This window comes from Stegastes partitus, unplaced genomic scaffold (assembly GCF_000690725.1).
Source record: "Stegastes partitus isolate 25-593 unplaced genomic scaffold, Stegastes_partitus-1.0.2 Scaffold8, whole genome shotgun sequence".
NCBI classification, from domain to species: Eukaryota; Metazoa; Chordata; class Actinopteri; family Pomacentridae; genus Stegastes; species Stegastes partitus.
The window spans coordinates 515,092-541,316 of record NW_007577739.1 but is presented as its reverse complement, the minus strand read 5'-3'; the positions used below and the strand labels follow the sequence as shown (position 1 = coordinate 541,316).

At 42.5% G+C, this 26,225-nt stretch overlaps 1 protein-coding gene across 4 annotated transcripts; it reads left to right on the top strand.

Annotated features, from left to right (window-relative positions):
* On the top strand, positions 1 to 26,044 carry flvcr2a (FLVCR choline and putative heme transporter 2a). Of its 4 annotated transcripts, none has more exons than XM_008282887.1 (11): positions 1 to 666; positions 11,421 to 11,562; positions 12,844 to 12,984; positions 14,950 to 15,017; positions 15,323 to 15,426; positions 18,905 to 19,015; positions 20,019 to 20,124; positions 20,735 to 20,846; positions 21,354 to 21,418; positions 22,797 to 22,916; positions 24,954 to 26,044. In XM_008282887.1, the coding sequence occupies exons 1-10, from the start codon at positions 106 to 108 to the stop codon at positions 22,869 to 22,871; spliced, it is 1,485 nt and encodes a 494-aa protein (XP_008281109.1). In that variant the 5' UTR covers positions 1 to 105; the 3' UTR covers positions 22,872 to 22,916; positions 24,954 to 26,044. The 4 variants fall into 4 exon arrangements, with proteins under 4 accessions (XP_008281109.1, XP_008281100.1, XP_008281093.1 ...); XM_008282871.1 differs by lacking the exon at positions 1 to 666 and adding an exon at positions 6,257 to 7,835; XM_008282878.1 differs by lacking the exons at positions 22,797 to 22,916; positions 24,954 to 26,044 and having other exon boundaries at positions 21,354 to 21,880.
* The last annotated feature ends 181 nt before the right edge of the window (positions 26,045 to 26,225 follow it).

Below are 26,225 nucleotides of genomic sequence, written 5' to 3'. Positions count from 1 at the left end.
TGAAGCCTAAATTCATTTATATTTCAGAGGGAGATTTTTTGGTGGCATCCTAAGTAGGTTACTGCGGTGCTGCTTCATCTTAATTGAAGCAGAAGAAGAGAAAAAATGGGGGACAGACGCGCTCCGGATGCGAAGGAGAACGGTCCACATTTGGCTCCAAACCCAGCGGACCAGGCTGAACGCGGCAGCAGCAGCATCCCAAACGGTGACGGCGGCTCTGCGCTCACGACGCGTCTGTACAAGAGGCGCTGGGCGGTCGTGTTCCTGTTCAGCGCGTACTCTCTGAGCAACGCGTACCAATGGATCCAATACGGCATCATCAGCAACATCATCGTGAAGTTCTACAGCGTGGACGCCTTCGCCGTGGACTGGCTGTCCATGGTCTACATGCTCACCTACATCCCCTTCATCTTCCCGGTCACCTGGCTCCTGGACAAGAAGGGGCTGCGGGTCACGGCGCTGCTGGCCAACGCGCTCAACTGCGCAGGGACGTGGATCAAGGTGGCCAGCGCCAAACCGGAGCTGTTCTGGGTGACCATGGTCGGGCAGCTAATGAGCTCCCTGGCGCAGGTCTTCATCCTCGGGATGCCCGCCCGCCTGGCGTCCGTGTGGTTCGGCGCGGATGAGGTGTCCACCGCCTGCTCCATTGGAGTTTTTGGCAATCAGGTGAGTTGATGCGCACACGGAAAGAGTCACTTACTCAGACCTCGATGTTTAGTTTTATTTTGGTTTGTCTCCTGAAAACCGAGAGAAATTACATGTTTGACATGTTTCATTACATTAGCAGCTCTTGGCTGGATTCAGCTCTCAGGGGATCCAAAGCAAATATTTGTATCTGGGCTCCAGCACCTACAATCCTCTGCACAGGTCCAGAGACTTACAAACCAAACAGAACCTCTGTGTTGTAACAATATCCAATTCCAAGTTATACATATGAATAAATACAGTTATATGTGTGCAGTACAAAACTGGTCAAAACTTGGCTTTTCCTTACAGATCTCTGTGTAATTGACTAAAAAAAAACAAATGGCATGGAGCAAACCTGAAGCTGGTTTCAGGTTCTCTGCTGGTCTGTGGGTTCTGTTTGGCCCAACTGGCAGTCCACCCTCACCTCAACCTGTGTTATTTGTGCTTCTCACCTGAAAGAAGAAATAATTTATAAAATGCTTGTTTGCAACCTTGCACACAATCTGATCTGTGAGTCTGTTTGTTTTAAGTTAAGGTGAGTCTTCCAAAGTCTGTAGTGACAGAAAACGTTCTCATGAACACCCTGGACTAATGTGTGAGTGGTGGGATGCCAGATCATTAGTTATAGTCTATTTGCTGTCCTCAGTCCTTGTGTATGTCTCATATGGGGCTGTGAATGCATCACACACCAGACTTCTGCTGGCTCATAGTTATCTTTGACCAATCTGTCTGCGTGTCTTTGCTCGTGTCACCGTTCATCGCTTTGAATACTTTCACAAACATGAAATGACTAAACACACAGGATCATCATCCTGGTGAAGTTCCTCTGAAGTTTGCACAAATCTGGAACGAGCATAAACGATTACTTTGTCCAGTACAACAGAAAGGAATCAGGCGGCTGCTTGTGAGGATTTTGCGTGTGTGTGTGTGTGTGTGTGTGTGGTAAAGACTTATCTGCATATTCACGGTGACTGTTTACCTTGAAAGAAGCTGATCAGGATCCCATTTTGTCCTATCTGTTGGCACATTTCGAATGGATTTGTGAAAGCATTCTACTATGTTTGGTTTATGTTTCAGTGGTAGAAGCTGATCTTGCACAAAGTAGAAACAGAAATCTATTGCAAGTTCAAATTCAAAATCCTGCTTCAGAAACTCCTAAATATACTTTACATATTTGGGAACATACACTCTCTTGGAAGTAGTACGTCCCTTGCCACTGACATATTTGATGTAGTTGCCCCTGATGAGGGGCAGCTATCAGTGTGTGTGTGTGTGTCTGTGAGCAGTCTGTAGCTCGAGTGCTAACGTCTAACAAGGTGATATTTTACAGGTGAGCTAGGAGCGGCATGTCCTCAGAATGGATAGATTTTGGGATCAATCAATTCAAAAATAGCTCTGGTAGAGGTCAAAGGTCACCTTTTAAAAAATGCCACCTACCTTCAAAAGGTGCAGGAGGGGTGGAGGTGGGGATAGCACAGGATAGAAGATGGAGAGCAGTTGTGGTGGTCACATCACTATTTCTGCTTGCCACTGAATTTCAGAATTTTCCGTGGGGATCAATAATTTCTATTCTATTCTATTCTATTCTATTCTATTCTATTCTATTCTATTCTATTCTATTCTATTCTAGTGTCCAGAAGTTCAATGTAGTGCAATAAAATGTATATTTGCTACTGAAATATACCAGAGGATGAAATGCCAAAATACAGTCAGTAACTATTTACAGGGGGAAGCTTGAACACCATCCGCACTGTGAAGCACGGGGGTGGCAGCATCATGGTGTGGAGGGACTGGTGCACTTCACACAATAGATGGCATCATGAGGAAAAGAACATGATGTGGAAATATTGAAGCAACATCTCTAGACATCAGCAGGAAGTTAAAGCTTTAAAGGGGTCTTCAGATGGACAACGACCCTCAGCATAGTGCCAGATTAGTTACAGAGAGGCTGCAGGACAACAGGGTTTTGGAGTTGGCCATCACAAAGTCCTGATTTCCATCCTGCAGAAGATTTGTGGGCAGAGCAGAGATACCCAAAACATTCGACCCAAGTCATACAGTCTAAAGGCAACGCTACCAAATACTAAGGACATGTATGTAAACTTCTGACTTTGAAGAAAGTAATAAAAAAAATTAAAAAGAAATCCTCTTTCTCATTATTCTGGAGTTTAGCAAATACAAATAATTTTGTTCATCCTAACTGACCTAAAACAGGAAGTGTTCAGTCTGATTCAACACCACACAGTGAGAAATAAACACCTATATGTTTTTTTATACAGGAAACTTCTGGTTTCTGAGTGAATGCACCAGAACTTTCCACCATGCTAGAATTTCACAAACCTTCCAGATGTCAGGATCAAAGAACTTAAAAAGATTTCCTAGACAACTAATACTTATTATGGTCATTTTTCTTTAACCCAGCGGTGAATACAGGGTTTGTTGTTCATTTGGGTGTAATGTTCCTTAAACCTGAGTGTTGTTTGTTTTGAGGGAGGCAACCAAATGGGAAATGACGTGATGCCTGTCTGCACAATTTCGCCATCTTCTGCCGGATCTGTGCATTCATTCAAAGTAGTTTTGTGAACATGCTGTCCTGCTGCAGGTATAGTATACTGAAGGTTCTTTTTTTTAAATGTTTGCCCTGTTTACCAGTAACAGAGTCTATCTGTGTTTATGGCTCGACACTTTTAGGAAGCGTTAAATCCGATTGCGCTCAACTTGTAGCCCCATAAATCCCGAAAGTGGTTCAGATACGATCCAAGTGTGAGTCTGGAATTGTTTTATGATGGGTTTATCGGTTGTGCTTTAGCGTTTTATTGCGCTGTTTGAATGGAAATAACGCGAGTGTCGGTGCCAACGAAGCAGCCCGGCGGTCCGGTAACTACAAAGCGCAGCTGCTGCCTGATGGTTTGAGGTGTAATTTAGTGTTTCCTTGAAGAATAGTGAACACGAGGTGCGTTTTGGAGTTGTAGTTTCGATATCATGAGGAGGTTTGGATCTCCTTTTCCTCCCTTCACTCCTTCCATTCATGGCTGTGCTCGGTGCGCACGGAGCCGGAGACTCCAGCGGCTCCACATCTGGCTGCTGTTGGAAATTTCCACGCGTTCAAGCTGCTGAACACTCACACACAACAACAGTAAACACATCTAGACGTAAAATTAAAATAATAAACCCCTGTATGCTGCCATATGCTTTTAGAATTAAAAAACCTGGAAAAGATATTTTAATTTATGTATTGCTTATTTTTCAATAAATGATTTTACAGCAGCCCCTCAAAAATCAATCAACATGTTGTTTTGTATAAATATATATATTAAAATCTTTCCAATTTTGTTTAAGATCCTATGGAACTTTTCATGTGCCAGATATTGCGCAGAATAAAAATGGAATAAATGCAGTGCCTGATAGAAAAGACGTAAATGCATCTACAATATAAGTAGAAAATTAAAAAGAAAAAAAGAAACTAAAATAAGACTAGATTAGAACAGTACAAAGTAATACTGATGATGATTCGGAAGTAGCAACGTAATATTACACATGACAATAAAATGTTGCAACTGAAAATGAATAAATCTTTTTTTTAAAATGTAATTTTATTTTTGAAAAAATGTATGCATTGATCATATAGAAATGTATCAATGCATTAAATGATTAAGAGATTATTGTTGATCTATCCAATAATGGTTAAGTAAACCAGATTACGAAAACCAGAAATTAGAAAATTAGAAGGCTGAAGGCAGGGATTATTTTAAAAAAAAAAAAAAAAAAAAAAAAAAAAACTTAAAAAAAAGGAACTTGATTTGTTATATCCAATAAATTTGGGGTCCTAGCTAGTTCCAAAAATAATTGGTCTGTCCATTATCTTTGCACCTTGAATGCCCTCTAAGCGTTTGTCAGAAGCTCTTAGTTGTGGTATAATAGAATCATATAAAGTACAACATGTTCACAACACTGAATGACCCAAAATGATTCATTCCGACTGTAAACTTTGATCAGTATGTAAGTAAACATGCATGTGCAGCTCCTCAGTAGGAATACTGAGTTGAGAAATGCACATCAAGCCCTGCTCTGTCAGACACATCAGTCGATCATAATGTCTTGTTCCACCAGTCCTGTCAAAGATCAGAGTTCCTCCATAGTTTCTATTTTATGGCCCGAATGCTAAAACATTTGAGGCCTTCTTGTTCCAGCAGCATCACAACTCAGTCATGTAAAGCAGAATACAAACATATTCAGGTATGAAATCAAGCAAAAAAATCCACCAGTCAATTTGGAAGCGTTTTAAGTTGAAGTGTTCAACTTCTGGTCCTGCTTGACCTCTGACCTCTCACATGCCGACCTCATCGATTCATTCACTGACTTGTTAAGTCACTGCTTCATGTTCTGTCTGCTTGTGTTGAAAGCAGCATTAGCCATCCACTATCAATACATCGCTTAATCCTCACTGGGTCGCGGGGGACTGGAGCCTATTGAAGGCAGGGGACACCTGGACAGGTAACCAGTCTATCACAGGGCTACACTTAGAGACAGACAACCAAGCACACTCACATTCACACCTACGGGCAATTTAGAATCACCAATTAACCTCAACATGTTTCTGGACTGTGTGGGAGGAAGCCGGAGAACCCGGAGAGAACCCACGCTGCACGGGGAGAACATGCAAGATCCCGGTTGTCCTCACTGGGATGCAACCCAGCGACCTTCTAGCTGCGAAACAATGGTGCTAACCATCGAGCCACTTTGCCGCTGAAAGAAAACAGCATTAAATGCAGAGAATTTTTTATACATTCAGATTAATTTCATCACTGCATTGTACCAGATCCTCGCTTTGTAACACCAGAGCTGTTGTGGAGCTTTATGCCTAATTAACTGAAGCATTAGCTCAACATTTGTTCTCCGTGAACACAATGCTGATTACTCAACGGTATAATGGGTTTTTATATGTCAGAACAAGATCAAGTGATTAGCGTCAGACTGTGTAGGTGCATGTAAACACTGAATGCACAACAACAATGGTGTGATTTTCATTGTTGTGCTTAATGATGGCAGCAGCACAAGCTGTGCCGCCTAAATGACTTATACTGGCCTCCTGAAATGGGAACAAAGCGTACAAAACACCACTACCCCTACACAGATCATTTGGTTTGGACACCTTCAAATTAAAGTCAAAACTCTGTGTTTGTTTCAACTAAACTCCAGCGTACTGGTGTGCGAGCAGGCTGCAAGGTGGCTCGGTGGTTAGCACCGTCGCCTCGCAGCAAGAAGATCGCCGGTGAGGACACCCGGGATCTTTCTGCGTGGAGTCTCCATGTTCTCCCCGTGCAGCGTGGGTTCTCTCTGGGTTCTCCGGCTTCCTCCCACAGTCCAGAAACATGTTGAGGTTAATTGGTGATTCTAAATTGTCCGTAGGTGTGAATGTGAGTGTGCTTGGTTGTCTGTCTCTAAGTGTAGCCCTGTGATAGACTGGTTACCTGTCCAGGTGAACCTGCCTTCACCCTGAGTCAGCTGGGATAGACTCCAGCCCCCTATGACCCTAGTGAGGATTAAGTGGTGTATAGATAATGGATGGATGGTGTCACCGTGCTAATTCTTACCGACTGCACCGTGTCCCGACTTAATAAACCAACTAAACCAGGTCTGCCACTGTTATAATGTCCTTGACAGATGATATAATATGAAGTGATTGGGCGTTAGTAAAGCCAATTTGTGAAGCAGAAACACTCCAATCACTGGTCTTCAAGCAGTGGGTTGCTTTCACTTTGTGTTTGAGCTCAGAGGCACGCAGGGCTGCAGCTTGTGTGTGTTTATAGTGCAGTGATACAGGATTTATTGATAATCTGATGGTAATGTTTACATTTTTATTTCCATATATTGATGGAACGGGGTGCTAAATGTAATTTAGATCTTCTGTTTTCACATATTTGCATCGTATGTTACCATAAAGACTGGAGCAGTGGCAGCAAAACATCACATGCCTTTTGTCCTCTCTCTGCACGTTAACAGTTTGTCACTTTTCTGATGACTTGCACTCCTCTCTGTGGACTTTATCTCGTCTATGCATGTCGCGCGTCACGTGCTTCCCCTTAACAATAACTCAAGCCGCCGTCGCTCAACACCTGCGATCGAATGGTATGTGACTTTAGCGGGGAGGTGGAGTTTAAAAACAAGAAGTAAAACTCGCAAAAGAAACCCGTCACCTGACTGAAGAGGTGTTAAACGGCAGACAAACAAGCAGGCGGATACTGACGCCGGCAGCCAGGTATGTAGATGTTGGCAGGGATCTGTTCCAGCACTGCTCATTATATTTAAACTGCACCCCAGATCCACCTCTGCCAAATCAGCTTCAGTAATAAGCAGTGATTTCCACTTTTAGGCTCAGCAGACGAGCTCGTTTACGACCAGCATGTAGGAAATGCCTGCTGGCTGGGAGGGACCGGGCAGGTAAACTGCCACCGTGTTAAGAAAGAAGAAATATTTGTTCTTCCCTCCAGCTGTTGAGTGGTGCAGACGCCTGAAGGAAGAGTTTGAGTGGGAGCAACATGAGCTCTCAAGATGAACTGTCCCACGAGTGGATGGACAGCCTTGGGAATGCCGAGGACTTCTCTCCGAGGAAGGAGACAGAGGTTTTGGGAGATTACAAGCCGGGAGACGACGGCGACGCCTTGGAGCCTTCGTTCCGGGACTCTCCGCAGCTCTTCCCGCTGATGGAGACCAAGCTGTACAAGCGGCGCTGGGCGATGCTGTTCCTCTTCAGCGCCTACTCCACGAGCAACGGCTTCATGTGGCTGCAGTACAGCATCATCAGCAACATCTTCATGCGCTTCTACGGCATTGACAGCCTGGCCATCGACTGGCTCTCCATGATCTACTGCCTCACCTACATCCCTCTCATCCTGCCCGTCATGTGGCTGCTGGACAACCGGGGCATGAGGGACATCGTGGTGGTGGGTTCCGCCTTCAACTGCGTCGGCGCCTGGATCAAGACGAGCACGGCCGACCCCGACATGTTCGCCATGACCTTCTTCGGGCAGTTTGTGTGCTCGGTGGCCACGGTTTACATCCTGGGCATCCCGTCCAGGCTCGCGTCGCTGTGGTTTGGGCAGCAGGAGGTGTCCACCGCCTGCTCCATCGGCGTTCTGGGGAACCAGGTGTGTCCCTGTTTACCTGCTGGGCTGAGAAAAAAGATCTTTGTGTGTGTGTGTGACGTGAAGCTCTGTCATCTTCAACACTCTTGCTTTGCACTTTGAATGAGCTGAAACGCAGGCATGCTTTGTCACGTCTGCCGTCTTTGCTGTGCTTCTCGCTGAGGCAGCAGTTTTAACCAAATGAATCACTCGTTCTGTCAGAAGAGAAAACCTGCGGCTTCAGCTTCCAATCAGCCGAAAAGATGCTAGAGAAGTAATGCAGAACCAAACACCTAACACATGCTTACGTGGTTGGTTTCAGTTCTGTTAAATCACCTCAGGATTTCTTTTGTGCAGCGTGCTGTGTGGGAAGTTGAATTGTTTCGTCAGCTTCTAAAGAATTAGCTCATAGTTTGCATTTAGCTGCTTGTCTAACATGTAGTTTAGCATTTTTGCCTTACATGCCAAGGGTTTTGTGTTTGGAACTGGATTTTCCCCCCTAAACAAGCAGACTTTGAGCAGAAAACAGACATTTTAGCCAACTTCTGGCTGTATTTTCTACTTCTCTTTGTACGTTTCCGCCACACACAGTCAACAGGTGTGTCTCTCCCAAAAAATCAGGAAGCTAAAGAAGCTCTATCTCATTAAAAAAAGAAAAGGGGAGACACCTGTATTGTGTAATTGTTCAACGAGATTTCCTTCATGTCTATGTGTGTGTGGTTTCTTCTTTCTAGCCGGGGGATATTTGCTGGGGATGGCGGGTGACTTCCACCGCTTGAACCGTCCGCTTCAGAACAAGCTCCCACGTTTGGGTAAATGAACTGTACGATGAGGTTACAGTGAGAATGCTGCTGTATCTGTGGCGAGGTGGTCGGGCCGGCATGGGCAGGGTTTGTGTCATTGTGTGCCTTCTCTGTCTAACAAATTATGAACCCGGCAACTCACAGCAGGTTTAAATGGCACGTTATCTTAAAAAAAACTAAATCAAAAGTCATAATCCCAATGTTTATCAGAGCCAGAAACTGTAAAAACAGAAAGACTCTTTTTTTATTTTTTTTAAAAACTTTGACACTGACCTGGGCTGAACTGCAGGCTTTGTACACGCAGATCTGATAGGACACAAGTATGAAAACAAACACAAACGTCAGGAGTACATGATATCTATAGAATGTAGAGTAAAGTTTTTTTTCCCAGTGATGCCTGCGGGCACCGTACATGTTAATTCCAGGGTGTTTTTTTATAAAATTTATTATTTTTTTTTTTAACCTTTTGTACAAATAACTTCCTTTTTTATTTTCTTCATAAAAAAAAAATAAATAAAATAAAATAAAATAAAATAAATAATAATAATAATAATAAGTTTGCTGTATAATGCATGTTATATTTTCACAATCTCAAAGTGCTACAAGGTAAAACAAAAATAGTTAAATTATTAAAACAGTTTCTAAGAACAGTCAAGATAAAATAGGTTTTCAACAACAAAAAAAAGGAGGACCTAATAAAAGAGTTCAGCAAAATGCTTTAATGTGTTCATAGTCTCCCATGAAAGAAGGAAAAAAAACAGCTTCAGTCACTGAAATACGTTAAAACTGACACAAGTAATAATAAATAAAAATGTAATGAAAATCATGACATCGCTTTTGAATTGTGGAAATATTTTAAAAAACAAAATAATGACAATAAAAAAAACAAAACAAGCATGATAGGACCCATGAACTAATATTTAGTTGAACAACCCTTTAATCACTGCCATCAGGTGTTTTCTGTAACTCTCATCAGACTTCTGCACCTGTTGACAGGTGTTCTGGTCCACTGCTCATCAGCAAAGTGCTCTAATTTGTTTGGGACAATTATTTTTTAAAAATTATTCTTTTCAACCACCATTCAAAAGCAACATCTCATTTGACTAAATTATAATTTAGCAATTTTTTTTATTATTACTTTTTTCAGTTTCTACTTATTTGAGTGACTTTTGTGAATTTTACCTTTTCTTTAATGGAAGGGGATGAATACATTTGAGGACGACTGTAACTGTGTCATTGAGTTCTCTCATCTTCTGGCCACGTTTGTGTTGCTTCCACAGAGGTACAGAAACTTTCCAGTGACAGTTTTAAAAGTTGTGATTCACTCTAAAGTCATTTCCAAATGCAAGAATCTGCCTTTGTATTTCAGTTTAGCTCCGACTGATTCCTTTCTGTACGAGCCAGTAAAAACAAGTGAATGCATACCGGACGTGTTGTGTATAGGGTTTTGGACGCTTTGTGTTCCCACCACGATCCTGGACAGTGTACATAAACATATACCATCAAAAGAAGTCCGACCCCCCCCCACGATGCTCTTAAACCGGTTCTCCTTCATGAGACCAAACACCACATGCCGGTCATTGTCATGCATGTTCTTGTTTTGTGCTTTCGTCCCGCTCCCCGCCGACGAAGATAAGAGGACACATTGTTGTTGATGTTTAGTTGCTCACCACGACTTAATTCTCTTGGCTTCGGTCCCTAAACCTGATACTTCCCTGCAAGTTTTCAGACCGGAGCCTTTTTACATTTCCCCCCGGGCATTTAGAAATAGTTCACATTAACACAAAGTAGGTAGGATTTCCATAAAGGCCCGCCATGCTTTGAAGATTTAACAGATTTCTGTGCTAAAAATAACTTTGTAAGGGAGGCCATCCTTGATTTAAAGTGAAAATGAGTTACGCTTGTTTTGCACATTTGCCCCCCCGAGTTAGCACGGCTCGCTCTGCATATCAAAAATAGAGATGCAGCACCCTTTGTTTGCTTCAGATGATTCAACAACTAAAGGCTCTTGTGAATATCTTACAAAAGCTTTCAGTGATTGCAAGGTAGGTTAAACCTCGGCCACTCGTGTTAGATCTGCAGCATCAGCTTGTTGTGCGTCAGGGTGCTGCAGAGGGTAACAGGTCTCTATTTCTGTGCTTGCACTAACCTCGGGCTCAAGTTTGTTCCTCCTGAAGGAGCGTCACCTTTTCCTTCCCTCACCTTTCCCCCAGAGCGGAGGGACCTCGGCTGGTGTCCCCTCTGGAATGTTCCTGAGGCAGTAGGAAGCTGAGGGAGTTGGCACTACTCCTGGTGGTATTAAAATTTGGAAAGTTTAGTCACCCCCAACCCACCCGCATTCGTCCGGGATCCACGAGAACTGTTGCCAATCGTTGATCACATTTTATCCTCGTACCAGGCACATTTCACAAGATGACGTTTTGCGTTATCTGTACTCTTTATAAAGCAGGAGTTTGACATTTTTGGAAATTCTCTGAGTTATATGTCACTCGTGTGTCTGGGTAAAGCTACAGCCATGTCAGACTACTCCTTTAACACCAATGCAGTTATTACATATGTCAAAAAAGCTTTTAATGCTGTTACAGTAACAGACATCACTCACACAGATGTCCAGCAGCCAAATGCCAGTCTGGCTCTTTTTTGCAGGGCAGCATTCTCTTTGCAAAAGGCTTAACTTCCTTTTTCTTTTCTGATTCATTATCTTTTACCGCTTTTGTACTGATGTGTTCTCCACATATGTGTGTGTTTGTGGTCGTCAGCTAAAGGCACTGAGCCAGTTTTTCATGTCGTGCCTCTCCACCAACAGATGGGTATTGCCATCGGGTTCCTGGTGCCGCCCATCCTGGTGCCCAACGTGGACGACATGGCCGAGCTGGCGTATCACATCAGAATCATGTTCTACATCAGCGCAGGTGTCGCCACCTTCATCTTTGTCCTCGTCATCATCGGTAAGTCTTGTAGATTCTCAGCCATCCAGGCTATTCTCGTAGTTTGATTGGAGCAACTGGACTTGCTTGAGTTCCTTGAAGATGTTTCACCTCTCATCCAAGAGGCTTCATCAGCTCTGACTGACTAGTTTGGAGTTCCAGATACTTATAGGACTCCTTAAGGATATTAGTATCTGGAACTAGTCAGTCAGAACTGATGAAGCCTCTTGGATGAGAGGTGAAACGTCTTCAAGGAACTCAAGCAAGTCCAGCTGCTAGAACTAGTCTACAAGAAAAATCAGTAAGTCTTCAAAAGTAGATGACTATCCACAAAACAGAGCGAGAGCTGCCGGAGTTATTCGCTCAGTCATGCAGCAATCGCACAGTCAGTTAACTTCCACAATCATGATTTGGAAAATAAATAAAGCAAAGCATCGTCTTGATAGTGTTACTAGTGACTGATGAAGCTGCCTGCTTTGTCTCTTACAATAATGGCAATTTTTAGGACTGCACTTCTCTTTTACATAAATAAATGATTCTGTAGAAGGATTTTTTCAGCATTAAAGTTCAGTTTTTCACATCCAGCTCGCTCCTCTTCACGTCAGAGTGTTTGTCAGGCTCCTCAGTCAGCACCGCCGAGTCTCCCTGAGATGTGCTTTCTACCGAAAAGCTCACCAGCACCGCGCTCCACTAGATGAGCAGCTGCAGTAATTGCTGTAATTGTTGATCTTTTGATGAAATGCATTTGGACACGATGTGAAACACTGAAACAGGAACTCAGGGAGTCATAGCAGTGTTTTATGAAATCATCCTCCACACAGCTCGTTGAATTGTCCTCCGCCAAGGACTGAAAGTCACCCGGAGTCAGAGGTGCCACGTACTCTTGATGTTGTTCTTTGCAAGTGATTCAAAATTATTCATAGAAGGAATTATAATAGACACGGAGAAAAAGCCCAAAGAGATGACTAAAGCCAATGAAAGCATAAAAACATTAGATGAGAACACTGATAACGTCTGTTTGGCTTATTGACACCAGATATGTCACACAGGTGATTATCAGTCTGCTGGTGAACAGTGTAGCTGTGTATGGACAGCACAAGCCTCCTTGACTGACTTATGGTATCATGAGAGGCCGGTCCAGTTCTGCTTTGTTGACATGTACGGGCACGTGTGCACATACACTCAAACTCCTGTTGACCTTCCACTTCAACTGTTAAGCGTCACACTGATCTTTGACCTCCTCTGGCTGATAGGAGGACAGACTGCCGCACAAGTAACCTCTACAAATACTTTGTTTTGTAGTGTTTCAGGAGAGACCGGAGCTCCCTCCCACCCAGGCCCAGGCCCAGTCCAGGAGCATACAGCCTGACGAGTACTCCTACATGGCCTCCATCCTGAGGCTGCTGCGCAACAAACCCTTCATGCTCCTGGTGGTCAGCTATGGTGGGTCCCCTCCTGTGGTTTCAGCCTTGTTAGGTGTTTTACTGACAGCGTAAACTACTGATTACTGATCTTCAGTTTCATTCTGCCACTAAAAAGGATTTTATTAAAAAAGCTATGTTTTTTTAAAAGTATATTTAATTGTTTACAGTGATATAAAACAGTGAAAAGCAGGATGTCCTCATGTTAGATGCAAACATATGAGGTGTGTCAGAAAGGTTCCAGGACTGGTGTCACAAAAGATATATTTCAAATCCAAACTACAAACCACAAGTTTTCCCCTTCCAAGTTATCCTCCTGGAGTCTAACACACTTCTCCAGCCTTCTCTGCCACGCTGGCATGCACTCCTGGAAGGATTCATCCAGGATCCTCCGTCGTCACAGCCATCTTGATGTCGTCCACGTCTTCTAAACTGGTCCCCTTGATGACCCCCTTGGGGAAGAGGAAAAAAATACCACAGAGACAGGTGGGGTGAGTAGGGAGGTTGCTCCAGCCAGGAACTGTGGGATGCTCAGGGCGTTGTGAGCAGGTTGTCATGGTGAAGCAGCCACGACTCGTCCTGCCACAACTCTCGCCTTTTCTCTGAATGAAGCAAACGCCGCAGGATCTCTTTGTAGACGTGCTGGTTGATCGTCTGAAGGGGAAAAGTTGTAGTTTGGGTTTGAAATACATCTTTTGTGACACCAGTGATGGAACTTTTCTGACATACCTCCTACATACAGCATAAATGTAAACATAAAAGACATCTATTTAAACTCTTAGACACTAAACCCGTAATGTAAGCTAGAAAATAAATCCATAGTTGGCAAGATTTGCTTTATTTACCCTGGTTATTGTTGAAAAGTGTCAGTCTCACTGTACCCTATGGTCTATCTCCCAGTTATGTAAAACAAGCCTGGCTGCTACCATGAAGCTCGTACTTTCCAGCTGGTACTCTGCTTTACAGACAGCGCTGTGGGGATTCCAGGAGGTTTTGAGCCACTTCTTAAGTTTCATTTTCAGTTCCTCATTCCACAGAACTTGTGGGTGTTTTTATTAGTCTGACTCACTGGATGTAGACGGCGGGTTTAAGTCTGCCATTGGCTGCGCATTTCTCCACGACTTCAGTTTTTAAGAATCCCCTTCAAACAGCAACTAGTTTTTTGAATTAACCATTTTAGTGACAGCTCTCAGTTCCCTACGTGCAGATGTTTGACCAAAGCAGGTCCCATGTTCTTATTTTGAACACCATCCTTTGCTCAGCTCTGCCCAGTTTCACAGCTTTAAGTTCGTAGGTAGGTCATATGAAATGATATCACTAAGAGAGGAGGAAGTGTGATAAATATTTTCACGTGCTTCTGTGTCATATTGTGACACGCAGGTCATCCCACACTCCAACATTTCACTTTTATCACCGGTCCATGACAGCATGTTGTCGCATTATTGAGGTAAAAGGTGAGAAGATGTCAAAACCTCCAAATAGATATCTACGTGTCTGAAGCTGTCACCGTCTTAAGATAAACTCTATTGATTGTGCTGCTGCACAGATACGAGGGTCTGTCATCATCACACTTGGACTTCCAGTTCAGTGACTGTATGGTGCATTTATCTGATGGCCTTTGACGTTTTTTGTTTTTTTTGCTCAAAGGTCACTGTTTAGAAATGGCAATGGTAATGATTGACAAAAGAATATTCAGATTTGTCTAAATGTAAACCTTTAACATGTCAAAACAATCAGATTTAAGGTCTTTTTGTGTCCAATGAGCATCACATTAAGATCGATGTATTCCAGTATTAAGTGTTTCATATGGTGCAGATCCATCTTGATTGTGTTTCGTGTCGTACAGTCATGTTGAAATGAACCATCTTTGCAGTATTTTAATCTAAAAAAAATCAATGTTTTGGGGCTAAGAAAGACTTGATATTTATGTGGAAGCATGAGCTCCCATTCATATCATCTGAGAGTCGATGTTCTCTGTCGTCTGCAGGTCTGAACGTCGGCTGCTTCTACGCCATCTCCACGCTGTTGAACCGGATGATCATCGAACACTATCCTGTGAGTCCCTGTGTGTCTGCTGCAAAACAGAACTGCTGCATTTTGTACTTAATATTCAAACAATTTTGTTTTTATTCTGTCTTCTGTGAACCTTTCCTGCTGAGCTCAGTAAAGTCTCAGCATGTCAACATTTGTGTGACGTCCACCGACGCTGAACCGTAAAGCTACCGGGGAGATGACCCTGACGCAAATATCAGCAATCTGATTGTTTGCGGCCCTCTTGGTCAAAATAACTGCCGGCTGCAAAATGTCACGAACGTCTTGTGTGGTCTGTAAACCAGAAACGTCAATGTTTCTCCTCTCAGGGTGAAGAGGTGAACGCTGGGAGAATTGGTCTGACCATCGTCATTGCTGGCATGGCGGGTTCCCTCATATGTGGCATTTGGCTGGACAAGACCAAAACCTACAAGTAAGATTTAAAGCATTGTAAACTATTGATGTGCACAGAAACAACACCAAGCTTTGACTCCAGACACTGAGGAGGAACCGAGGCTTAGTGGCTGACCTACAGTAAATCTGCTTGTGGGTGTTAAAGATTATTGGAATTTGGTTGATTTGTGCTCACAGGTCATCACGTTAAAAGTCCCATTAGGAAATCAATGATGGTGTAGACAAACAAGACTAAGAATCAAGTCCATGGTAGCAGCTTTGCATGGCTGGTTATGTGAGCATGCACGTGTATTTTAATTTATCCCTGTAAATACAAAATGCAGCTAAGACTAATGGGAATGTCTGCAAGTACTGGTGATCAATCTGTCAGTTATTTTGCTGATTAATTTATTAGTTGTTTGGGCTATAAAATGCCAAAAAAAAGTGAATAAGATGAAGATGTTGTTTAGTTTTCTCCACAGCCCAAAAATATTCAGTTTATTTTCATAAATGAGCAAAAAAACTGAAAATATTCAAACTTAAGAGCTTGGAGTAAAGGGATTTCTTCTTCTTTTTCTTAAAAATGTACTCAAATTAATCATTTGATTAACAAAGTGTCACTGATAACTACCTCATTGTTTGTAGCATCCATCAAGTAGTTAGGACATCTCACACAAAATAGAAGTTTCACCAAAATCAATGGATGTCATGTACTGGAAACCATGAATGCCTGCACCGAAATTTCAAGGGAATACATCAGTTAATTGTTGAGATATTTCAGTCTGGACCAAACAGGGGTTGGCGTCAAAAAAACCATGCTGCTAAGTGGATACGTGGAATCTCCATGTTCTCCCTGTGCAGCGTGGGTTCTCTCCAGGTTCTCTGGCTTCCTCCCACAGTCTAGAAACATGCTGAGGTTCATTGGTGATTCTAAATTGTCCGTAGGTGTGAATGTGAGTGTGCTTGGTTGTCTGTCTCTAAGTGTAGCCCTGTGATAGACTGGTTACCTGTCCAGGTGAACCTGCCTTCACCCTGAGTCAGCTGGGATAGACTCCAGCCCCACTGCGACCCTAGAGAGGATTAAGCGGTGTATAGATGATGGATGGAGAACTCCCTGTGAGCTGTGAAAGGAAACGATGCAGGGTCAGCATTCACTCCTGTTCTCTACGACATTAGCTCTTTAAAACATTGGCTCCTTGTACGAACATCCTTTAAATCATCCATCCCGAGAGACGTCCAAGTGAATCAAAGCTTTTCGTTCAAATTGGCACGACTAAGAATCCAACGGACCTGAGTTTAGATGTGATGTCCCTCTCTGCTTATCTGGACTGACAAGCTACACTTTATGGTCGCAGCTCGGGCCTTTCTGCCGCCGCATTAAACATGAAAACAGCAATGATGCAGTCTTAACTGAGACGATATCTGATAACTGATGCTTTTGTTTCCATTTTGATCGATTAGATGAATGATTTTACCTGTTTACTTAATTTTTTTCCCACAAAATGACCCTGTTAGATCGTGTTAGATGTTTGCTGCCCTCGGTGGTTTGGCGTGCAAACTATTATGATCCTCAGATTCCTTACATGCCATTAGGATGCTTAGCTGTCAAAGCAGTCCGATGTTGGAGAGAGTCAAAGGACTGGGCTATATTAACAAAAATGTTTTGCAGCATATTTCACGCGTGGTTGTACCAGAGACAGCTTTACCAGAGTGAGCCTGTGTTTGCATTGGGACAAGTGTTTTTCAATGACGCAGGAATAACGTTAGATTAAGGACAACTCCTCTTTACTGAAGCTTACATTGGTGCTCATTGGGCCCGTCACAACATGCACTCTGCTAGATTTAAATCTCACAATGAGAATTCCTTCAGCTATAAGTCACTGGATCGTTTTACTCCCAGCGCACCGAATTTAACCTCAATTTCTTGTAGTCAGAAATGAGACAAAGTGTGTTTTCTTTTAAATAGAGCAGATATTTTTTGGAATTAACACATAAAATATTGAAAACTAAATTTGCCTGCCTACAGTTGCTTGTTTAAGAATTTGAGTGTTCATTTTTGGAAATATTTTCCTGCTAAGTGTCCAGATGGTTTCTACAAATGTATACGTGCAAACACAAAAAACTATACCGGAGGATTTTCTAGTTCAGATCGGCTTTAGCAGGTATGTAGCGAACACGAGCCCGGTCACAGGACTCATAATCTTAAACAGTAATGTATAAGTCAAATCTGATTAAACTCTTAGATGATTTGGAACTTTCAGAGTAACAATAGATTCTCAGATCATGTAGTATGTCTACATACACGTATGGCGACTTGGAGGCATGAGCGTAATGTCGCAGCGCTTTTAAACTCTCTGAACCCAAAGTGTTTCTAGGCATCAGGCTCAGTTTTCACTGCAGCACCTCCATGGAAACAACACAACAATAGCATGAAAGAAAAAATGGAATCAACATGTGGAACATTTTTCCAGGTGCCCACATGTGTTGCCAATCCATCCATCCATCATCTATACACCGCTTAATCCTCACAGGGGACTGGAGTCTATCCCAGCTGACTCAGGGTGAAGGCAGGTTCACCTGGACAGGTAACCAGTCTATCACAGGGCTGCACTTACTGGCGACCTTCTTGCTGTGAGCCAACGATGCTAACCACTGATCCACCCTGCAGCCCTGTGTAGCCAATACATTTTTGAATATCTTCCATTTTAAATTTGTGTCTATACTTGTAGTTAACCCCACTTTAGCCAAAAAAGTCCCTGATTTTTTTGCCACATGACTGTTGGTTGAGTCACTCATGATTTCTCAGAACCAAATGTTTTGTTTTTGTCAGACGCTGATTCGTGCAAATGGATTATTTGGGACATTTTTAAAAATGAGACATTTGAAAACGTGAGTGATTTAACTGTTTTAAGTTTCATAGACTAATGTAGGGCTGCAGGGTGACTTGGTGGTTAGCACTGTTGCCTCGCAGCAAGAAGGTCGCTGGTTCACATCCCGGTGAGGACACTCAAGATCTTTCTGCGTGGAGTCTCCATGTTCTCTCCGGGTTCTCCGGCTTCCTCCCACAGTCCGTAGGTGTGAATGTGACCCCTGTGATAGACTGGTGACCTGTCCAGGTGAACCTGCCTTCACCCTGAGTCAGCTGCGATAGACTCCAGCCCCCCATGACCCCAGTGAGGATTAAGGTGTATAGATGATGGATGGATGGATGTTGGGAGCTGGTCACATGGTACAGGGTAGTGAAGTTTGTTCAGCTACCTGCTCACCTGTGCGTATGCAGTTGGTGAAGCAGAGGGTGAGTGGGATGTTGACCACAACCTTTGATCGCTGTGATATTAATTTTGTTAGATTTTGTGCATGTTATATTAAATTGACCTTTTTCATTATTAAGCTTTTTTGGATCTCAGCGTGTCGGACAAAGCACACGGCCCAACTTCATCCTCTCAGCGCTATGTAGTCTGTTTTTTTATGACTTCGCTACGTCCAAGGTGGCTGATATCCGTGTCCTGTCTCCACAGACAGACCACCCTGGTCGTGTACATCCTCTCTCTGGTTGGGATGCTGATCTACGCCTTCACCCTCAACCTGGGTCACCTGTGGGTGGTGTTCGTCACGGCTGGAGCTTTAGGGTGGGTAACCATTAATGAGCAGAGGTGTCATAAACATCAGAGTCAGGGCTTTAACATCAAACAAGCTGCAAAATGTGGGTAAAAATTAACCGTGGGATGCAACAGCGTCGGGTTACTCTTTTATTTTGACCAGTAAATGTGCTGAAATGCTGATTTATTGGAAGAAAACTGATTTGGCAAAACTGTCGAGACTGGGTTGCAGCTGAAAAACACTTTGTGTACTCTTAAAATGTTTAGTCAGAAAGGCTGTTGCATGAAGGCAGAGTAAAAAACAAGATTTCTGAGGAGCTTTACGCACGAAGGCTCTTTAACATAACTGACCGTGCATACAAGGATTTTTGGGATGGACTGAATAAACAGGCCGAGTACAAACATTTCACCAAAGACAAGTTCATCACTGCCATTAAACGTGAACCCTGACACATATCAAAGGTGGATAATATCTGGTAGGAAAGAGCTCCCGGTTAGCAGCACTTAAGAGTTAATTGGTGTCTTTGAGGTGATTCATTCAGCGGGTTAACGAGAGATAAGGCTGATTGTGACATGTCTCATTACACAGTCCTGTGACTAATTTTAACCCGAAGGTGAACCGCCGCCGTCACATTAGACGTCCAGCACTTAGCAGCTCTTAAGTCGTCACTAATGACATTTTAAACGCTCAGGTGAAGCTCTCCGTTCATGTTCGGAGCATTTCATTAAAATGGCATGAGTGCGGCTTTGTCAAAGCAAAATTAACTCTCCGCCGAGTCCACATGCTTTGTCCTTTACAATTATTACTATTTATGGTAAGCTGATTATGGCCATAGCTGGTTTCCATAGCGATTCCTTTGTCGGGCTTTCGTTTCTAAAACCCAGACAGGATGTATTATACGGCAATATACACGTGTCCTACTTTTACATTTGCTGCTTCTGAGGCGGCTACGAGAGGTTTTAATTCGACCTTAGCTTTGTGTGTGTGTGTGTGTGTGTGTGTGTCTGTGTGTGTCTGTGTGTGTGTGTGCAGCTTCTTCATGACAGGATATCTGCCTCTGGGCTTTGAGTTTGCAGTGGAGCTCACTTACCCCGAGTCAGAGGGAACCTCGTCTGGACTGCTGAACTGTTCAGCTCAGGTCAGTGTTGTTGGCGTGATTACCTGTACACTGGACAAAACAAACAAACAAACAAACCAACAACAACAACAAAAACCCCTGTAATATTCTAGCAGAAAAAAAGAAATACAGTAAAATAATGGAAAACAACCATCTTACAAACATTCAGTCATTTTTTTTTTAGAAAGAAACTACACTTCCTGGCCTTGATGTATATAACATGATGAATAATCAAAGCTTTATTTTGACAGGTTGCGATTATTGCCTACATATATAGATATTACACACTGATAAATACACATTCATTCAACATATTTTGTGGAAACTTCTGTCATAGAAGATATCTGTCATTTACTCAATAGGTATGTAAAATTACAGACAGAATACCTGTTAGTTGCTAGTAATTATATCTAATTTTCGAAATATATTTACAGAATTTAACTTGAACTTAACAATTTCATCTGTTAAACAAAAATGAAATATATATGAAATTATTTGCAAATGCATCCTATGATGTCTTTTTGCAAAAAAAAAAAAAAAAAAAGAAAAAAATTGGTTTCATAGTTTGGTTTTATGGTTTTAACAGATGTTGTTTTGGGCCTGTGCACGTATTTTTCGGCTCTCATTTCAGATCTTTGGAATCATTTTCACCATCTCTCAAGGCAAGATCATCGATAAATGGGGAACTTTAGCTGGAAACATCTTCCTGTGCTTCTTCCTGCTAATAGGAACAGTAATGACGGGTAAGATATTAACCTCAGCGCTCCTGTACTGGTGCTCACGACATGGAACAGGACTGAAAACAACAGTCAATGTTCAACTTCATGCATGTGATATTAAAGGAACACTGTGTGTTTTAGCTTCACTGTTTAAACCTTAAACCATTGTGTGTTTTGTCTTTTATAGCTTAATGTTGCCCCCTAGTGGCTAAGTTCATAATCACAATGTAAAAAGATAAAATTAAATGAAAAAAGTGGATTTTATGACAATTAAATACAGTTAAATCCTACACATTTTAAAACAATAAAATAGTGCATAGTTAGTAGATGCCTGCCTTAAATTTTTGCCCCTCAGTGTCCTTTTTTTTTTTCGTATTTTAGCCTAAAATTAAATAACAGAGGCCCATCACCACTGTTTGCTATCTTTTGGGGATTTTAAGTTGAACGCTAAATGAACACACATTTGCATTTTTCCTTCCAACATGATCAAGCGTCCATCTCCGCAGCTAACTTGTTCCATTTTTATCACAGGCCTCATCAAATCTGACCTCCGCCGGCAGAAGGCCAACCTGCAGACGGAGGTGCAGACAGTGAGCGTAAGTACATCTCAAATCAGAGGTGGGATCTTCACATCCCCGTGGAGAGGGAGCGTGTTAAACCCCTTTCAGACATGCGCTCCTCTCTGTTAATCTGACGGCATCTGAATGTGGTCAGTTTTCTGTAAAATGAACTTTCTCTCCATGAGAAACATCAACGTGAAAGTGTCTGAATGGCAGAATGCCGTCACTTAACGGGTCGAGGAAGCCAGCAAACTTACGTATCCCGTGTCTGAAAGGGGTTTAAATTCCTACCTTGGCTTTGGGCTGAATGCATCCTGTTCTCTGCTGGCTGCTGCTCTGCAGTCCTTCACATGTTGCTGGCTGAATGCAGGAGCTGCACTGGTGGAAACTTTTGCTCTCAACTCATAAAACAAATACAATTTTCTCTCAGCTTTGCTTCGTCTGACGGCTCTCAGGCTCGTGCTAAAAAAATAAAAAGCATGTTTACATAGTTTTGCTAAAAAAAAACCCTCATTTCAACTTAACCCTGTTCAGGACTTTCATGTTGCCGAACGTAGAAGAAAGAATCAGTGCAAAATATCTGACGTTGACGTATTTTTGGTTCCAAATGCATGACAAATGTCCCTCTTTTTAGAAATAAAAAAACAATACCTGTCACCTAAACCAAAAGATCCCAAAAGTCCTGAACAGGGTTAATACTTTGTGCTGTTTTATACTTTTATGCTGGTGCAGTTGACAGCTGTCAAACAGATGCTGTATGACCAAAATAAAAAAAAAAAATCTGCTCTATAAATCATGGTATCAAATTATTTAAAAAAAACAAAAAAAACAGCAAGACATTGTTAATAAAAAACAAACAAAACAACAACAAAAAACAGCCAAATTCAATCAACACAAACACCAAACCTCGGTGGCATCCAGCTGCTCAAAACCACCTCTGGATCTTTAACAATGAATAAACGAACGCTCGCTTCACTTCGGGTGCTCTGCGTCTCATCTGTTGCTTCAGACAAGCTTGGGACCACTTTTGCTGTTTTTTTTTTCTCGTCTTTTTTCTATTTATAACGTTCTAATTTTAACAATGCAAATGCAGCTAAAATGGGAAGCACCAGTAATCCTGCACACCAACAGAGCCTGAATAAGACGTGTTTATCCTCGTTCTGTTAAAGAGACAGTTCTGGGAAATTCATAGAAATGAGAAATCCTGAAAGATAAATGGATGAAAATCTAAATTAATAAAGTGACATCTTGACTAGTATCCTCAGTGTCACTAGTGGGCAGGCTGTAGTGTAGTTGGGTGTGCAGGAGTTTCTGGAGACGCTGCTGCTGCTGCTGTGGTATGAAGGAGGCGCTGGAGGATGAGGTGACCCCCCGAGGGTCCCTCAGAGGTGTGACACCCGAGCTATCGTTCCAGCCTACAGACTCCATCTCGTCGGTGCAGGACTACGGGGCCACGTCGTGCGGTCGCCCCTGGCAACAGCAGTCTTGACATTAACCCACAACCTCTTTAAAACCAAAACACACACCTGCCAAGGTAGGGGCCCGACTCTGTGGAGCTTCAACAGCAGTGAGCCTACAACACACACATACACACACACACACATGCATGACGGAATGACACCACTGAGCAATGTCACCTAAATGATTCAACACTGTGTCACCTTACAGTAATTAGTAAGGAGCCCCCCTGCCCTCCATCCATCCAGGAACCGTGCTCCAACAGAACCAGGAAGAGGGCAGGGAACGTCGTCATAGACCCCACGCATCCTGGTCATGAACTGTTCTCCTGCACACTAAAACCACCAGACATAAAAACGGTTTCGATCCCACAGCCATGACTCTACTGAATAGCTGAGCCATTCTCAGCCAAAACTGTTATTTTTTCTGCTATTTTGTATTATTATTATTATTTATTTTTTCTTTCTGTAGTTATTTTACTTTATTTTCCTATTTCTATCATTCCTTGCTCATTCCTAGGGCGACACCAACATCCAAAACCAAATTCCTTGTATGTTGTGTACATACTTGGCCATTAAAGCTGATTCTGATTCTGATTATATTACTGTTAAGCTGAAAAGTAGATAGATTAGATAGACACATTCAGCTTTATTGATCCCTTTGGTAAAAACCTCAGGGAAATTGTTGAAGTAGTCCAATCTCTCTTTCTATGTCCAACTTTAGTTGTGATGACAGGCATAATCCTATTTGGAGTGGAGGATGCTAAATTTGGGCTGCAAGGTGGATCGGTGGTTAGCACAGTTGCCTCGCATCTAGAAGGTCGCCGGTTCATGTCCCAATGAGGACACCCGGGGTCTTTCTGCGTGGAGTCTCCATGTTCTCCCCGTGCAGCGTGGGTTCTCTCCGGGTTCTCCGGCTTCCTCCCACTGTCCACAAACATGTTGAGGTTAATTGGTGATTCTAAATTGTCCGTAGGTGTGAATGTGAGTGTGCTTGGTTGTCTGTTTCTAAGTGTAGCCCTGTGATAGACTGGTTACCTGTCCAGGTGAACCTGCCTTCACCCTGTCAGCTGGGATAGACTCCAGCCCCCCGTGACCCTAGTGAGGATTAAGCGGTGTATAGATGATGGATGGATGGATGCTGAATTTCTGGAGTGAGATTCTGCTACTTAGAAAAACTCATGTGATTTTGGCAACATGCTCTGCGCTGTTATCATGCTGGAATATTTATCCTCTGCCAAATTTGTGCAGATTGGAAGTCTGCACATTGCATTTAAGTATATCCACAGGCGTCTATGAACATCGTGTCCCCGACACCTTTTGCCTTCATGCAGCCTCGTATCATCACACTCCCACCTCTGTGCTTCAGTGTTGGGACGATGTGTTCCCTGTGGTAGTCTTGGCCAAGTTCACTCCTATTTTATACTCATGTTCATGCAGTTAAGCTGATTGGAAATCACAGTCATACTCAGTTTTGTTTCCGTAATGATAGGATTTTGAACTTGTGTGTTTGTGGTCACAGGTGTGTTCACTTTTGTTGAGTCCAGAGTATTTGTTTTTGACTGCAGATGAGATTAAATTTCTCAACTTAGAAGTAATGCAGTTACTGAGAGGTAGCATAAATGAGTCGTTTGACATTTTAAAGAGGGGTTTACTCACATCTGTTGTTTACCACACAGACACACAATGGACAAAAGCAAAAACTGATCTTCAGTGTGAGAAAACTGCCATTGAACCTTCCAGAGCATTAAACAAAACTGTGACTGAAGGAGCAAAAGTAGAGCGTTTGAATAATTCTTCACTAAAGCCTGACTGCTGTTTTGTACATAATAACATTTGAGGTTGTTCCTACTGAACTCCACTGAGGTTCGTCTGCTGTTCATGTGGAGTTTATCATTTATCCTCTGAGTTCAACCTCCTCTAAAACTCACCATGAAAATACAAAATGAAACTTAAGACGAAGATTCTCAACAGTTGTATTTTTTTAAAGATGACATTTGTGGTTAACTGACTAACAGTTTATGGATTCCTGTGATTTGATACCAGTGAATAACTATCTAATAACTACTTCCCTCATCTGTTGAATAGTAACGCTCTTTCCTCGTCCTTCACAGAAAATAACAGCTGATCTGGAAAGTCGCGTCTCTCCACCTGAAATCCTAAAAGAGGGGAAGTTGTAAGGAGGACGGACGTTCCCTCCGCCAAAGACATCATGTAGAGATATTCAGAAAAGACGTAGTGACACATCAACATGCACGAATGATCACAGAGGAGATGCTGCTTTGGAGATAGCTGGAGACAGAATCATAACACTGAACTGCTCTGTGATGCTTTAACCTGCTGAACATCTGATGGACTGTTTGCAGAAACGCACACTACTAACCCAAGTGCGACTTAGCTCCTCCCCAAGAATCACGCACATGGGGAGTGCACTTGGAACATTTTTAAATCGTTAAATATCTTTAGTAATTTTATCCAACGAGGGCATTTTACATGTCAGTGCACTTTAGTGACTCCAACGTACTGGATTGAATTCCTGCTGCCCTCTCTAGTGTCGATGTAGTGTTTTATGCCTTTAAAGAGAAATATTTAAACTTTTGTTTCCTCGTATTGGACCAAACTTGTAACTGATCTCAGTCTTTACATCGCTGAAGGTATTCATTTGAGTGTTCTGTTTTTAGAATATATGCGTGTTCAACGTGTTTACCTGTCGGGTCTGCCACTCGGGATCACGTGGAAGAACTACTTCTGATTACTGCTGATTATGATCGATGCCGTGCATCTGAGTACACTTTGCAAGGTCAGTTTTGTCCTCGTTTTTACTGTAAGCGACCTCCACATGAAGACGTTCGGAGACGGATGAACACACGGGAGAGCATCTGGAACATGAAGAATGTCCGCACAGCACGAAGTGATGGGAGGACGGGGCAAATCAAATCTACTGCCCTCGTCGTTTTGCACACTAAACTGTTTTTTATGTGTACTTTAGCTTGTAAATGTGTGATATGTAGTTCCTGCTGTGTAGCCAGTGCTTATACAGGTTAACATGTTTTACTTTGTGTGTCCTATGATTGTTCTGTGATTGTGAGATGCTGCTTATTCTTTTAGTGGCATTTTAGCGTCGTGAATTTTCTAAACCCTTTAGAGTTTTTGCCATTTTGTATGATGCTAACTGATAATAAAAATCTTTAGACTGCAAACACAATATTGATCTTTCTGTTACACTAAAGGAATAAGAAAGAGAATCAAGTCAGTACCTTAAAAACCTGAATCAGTGTGCTCTAGTAAATCGTATGTATTGTTGTCAGTAATGAGATCTTCCCCTCCACAGTGTGTCCGTGTTTGAGTTTGATTTAAAAATGTAAAGAATTGTCAACCGAAATATG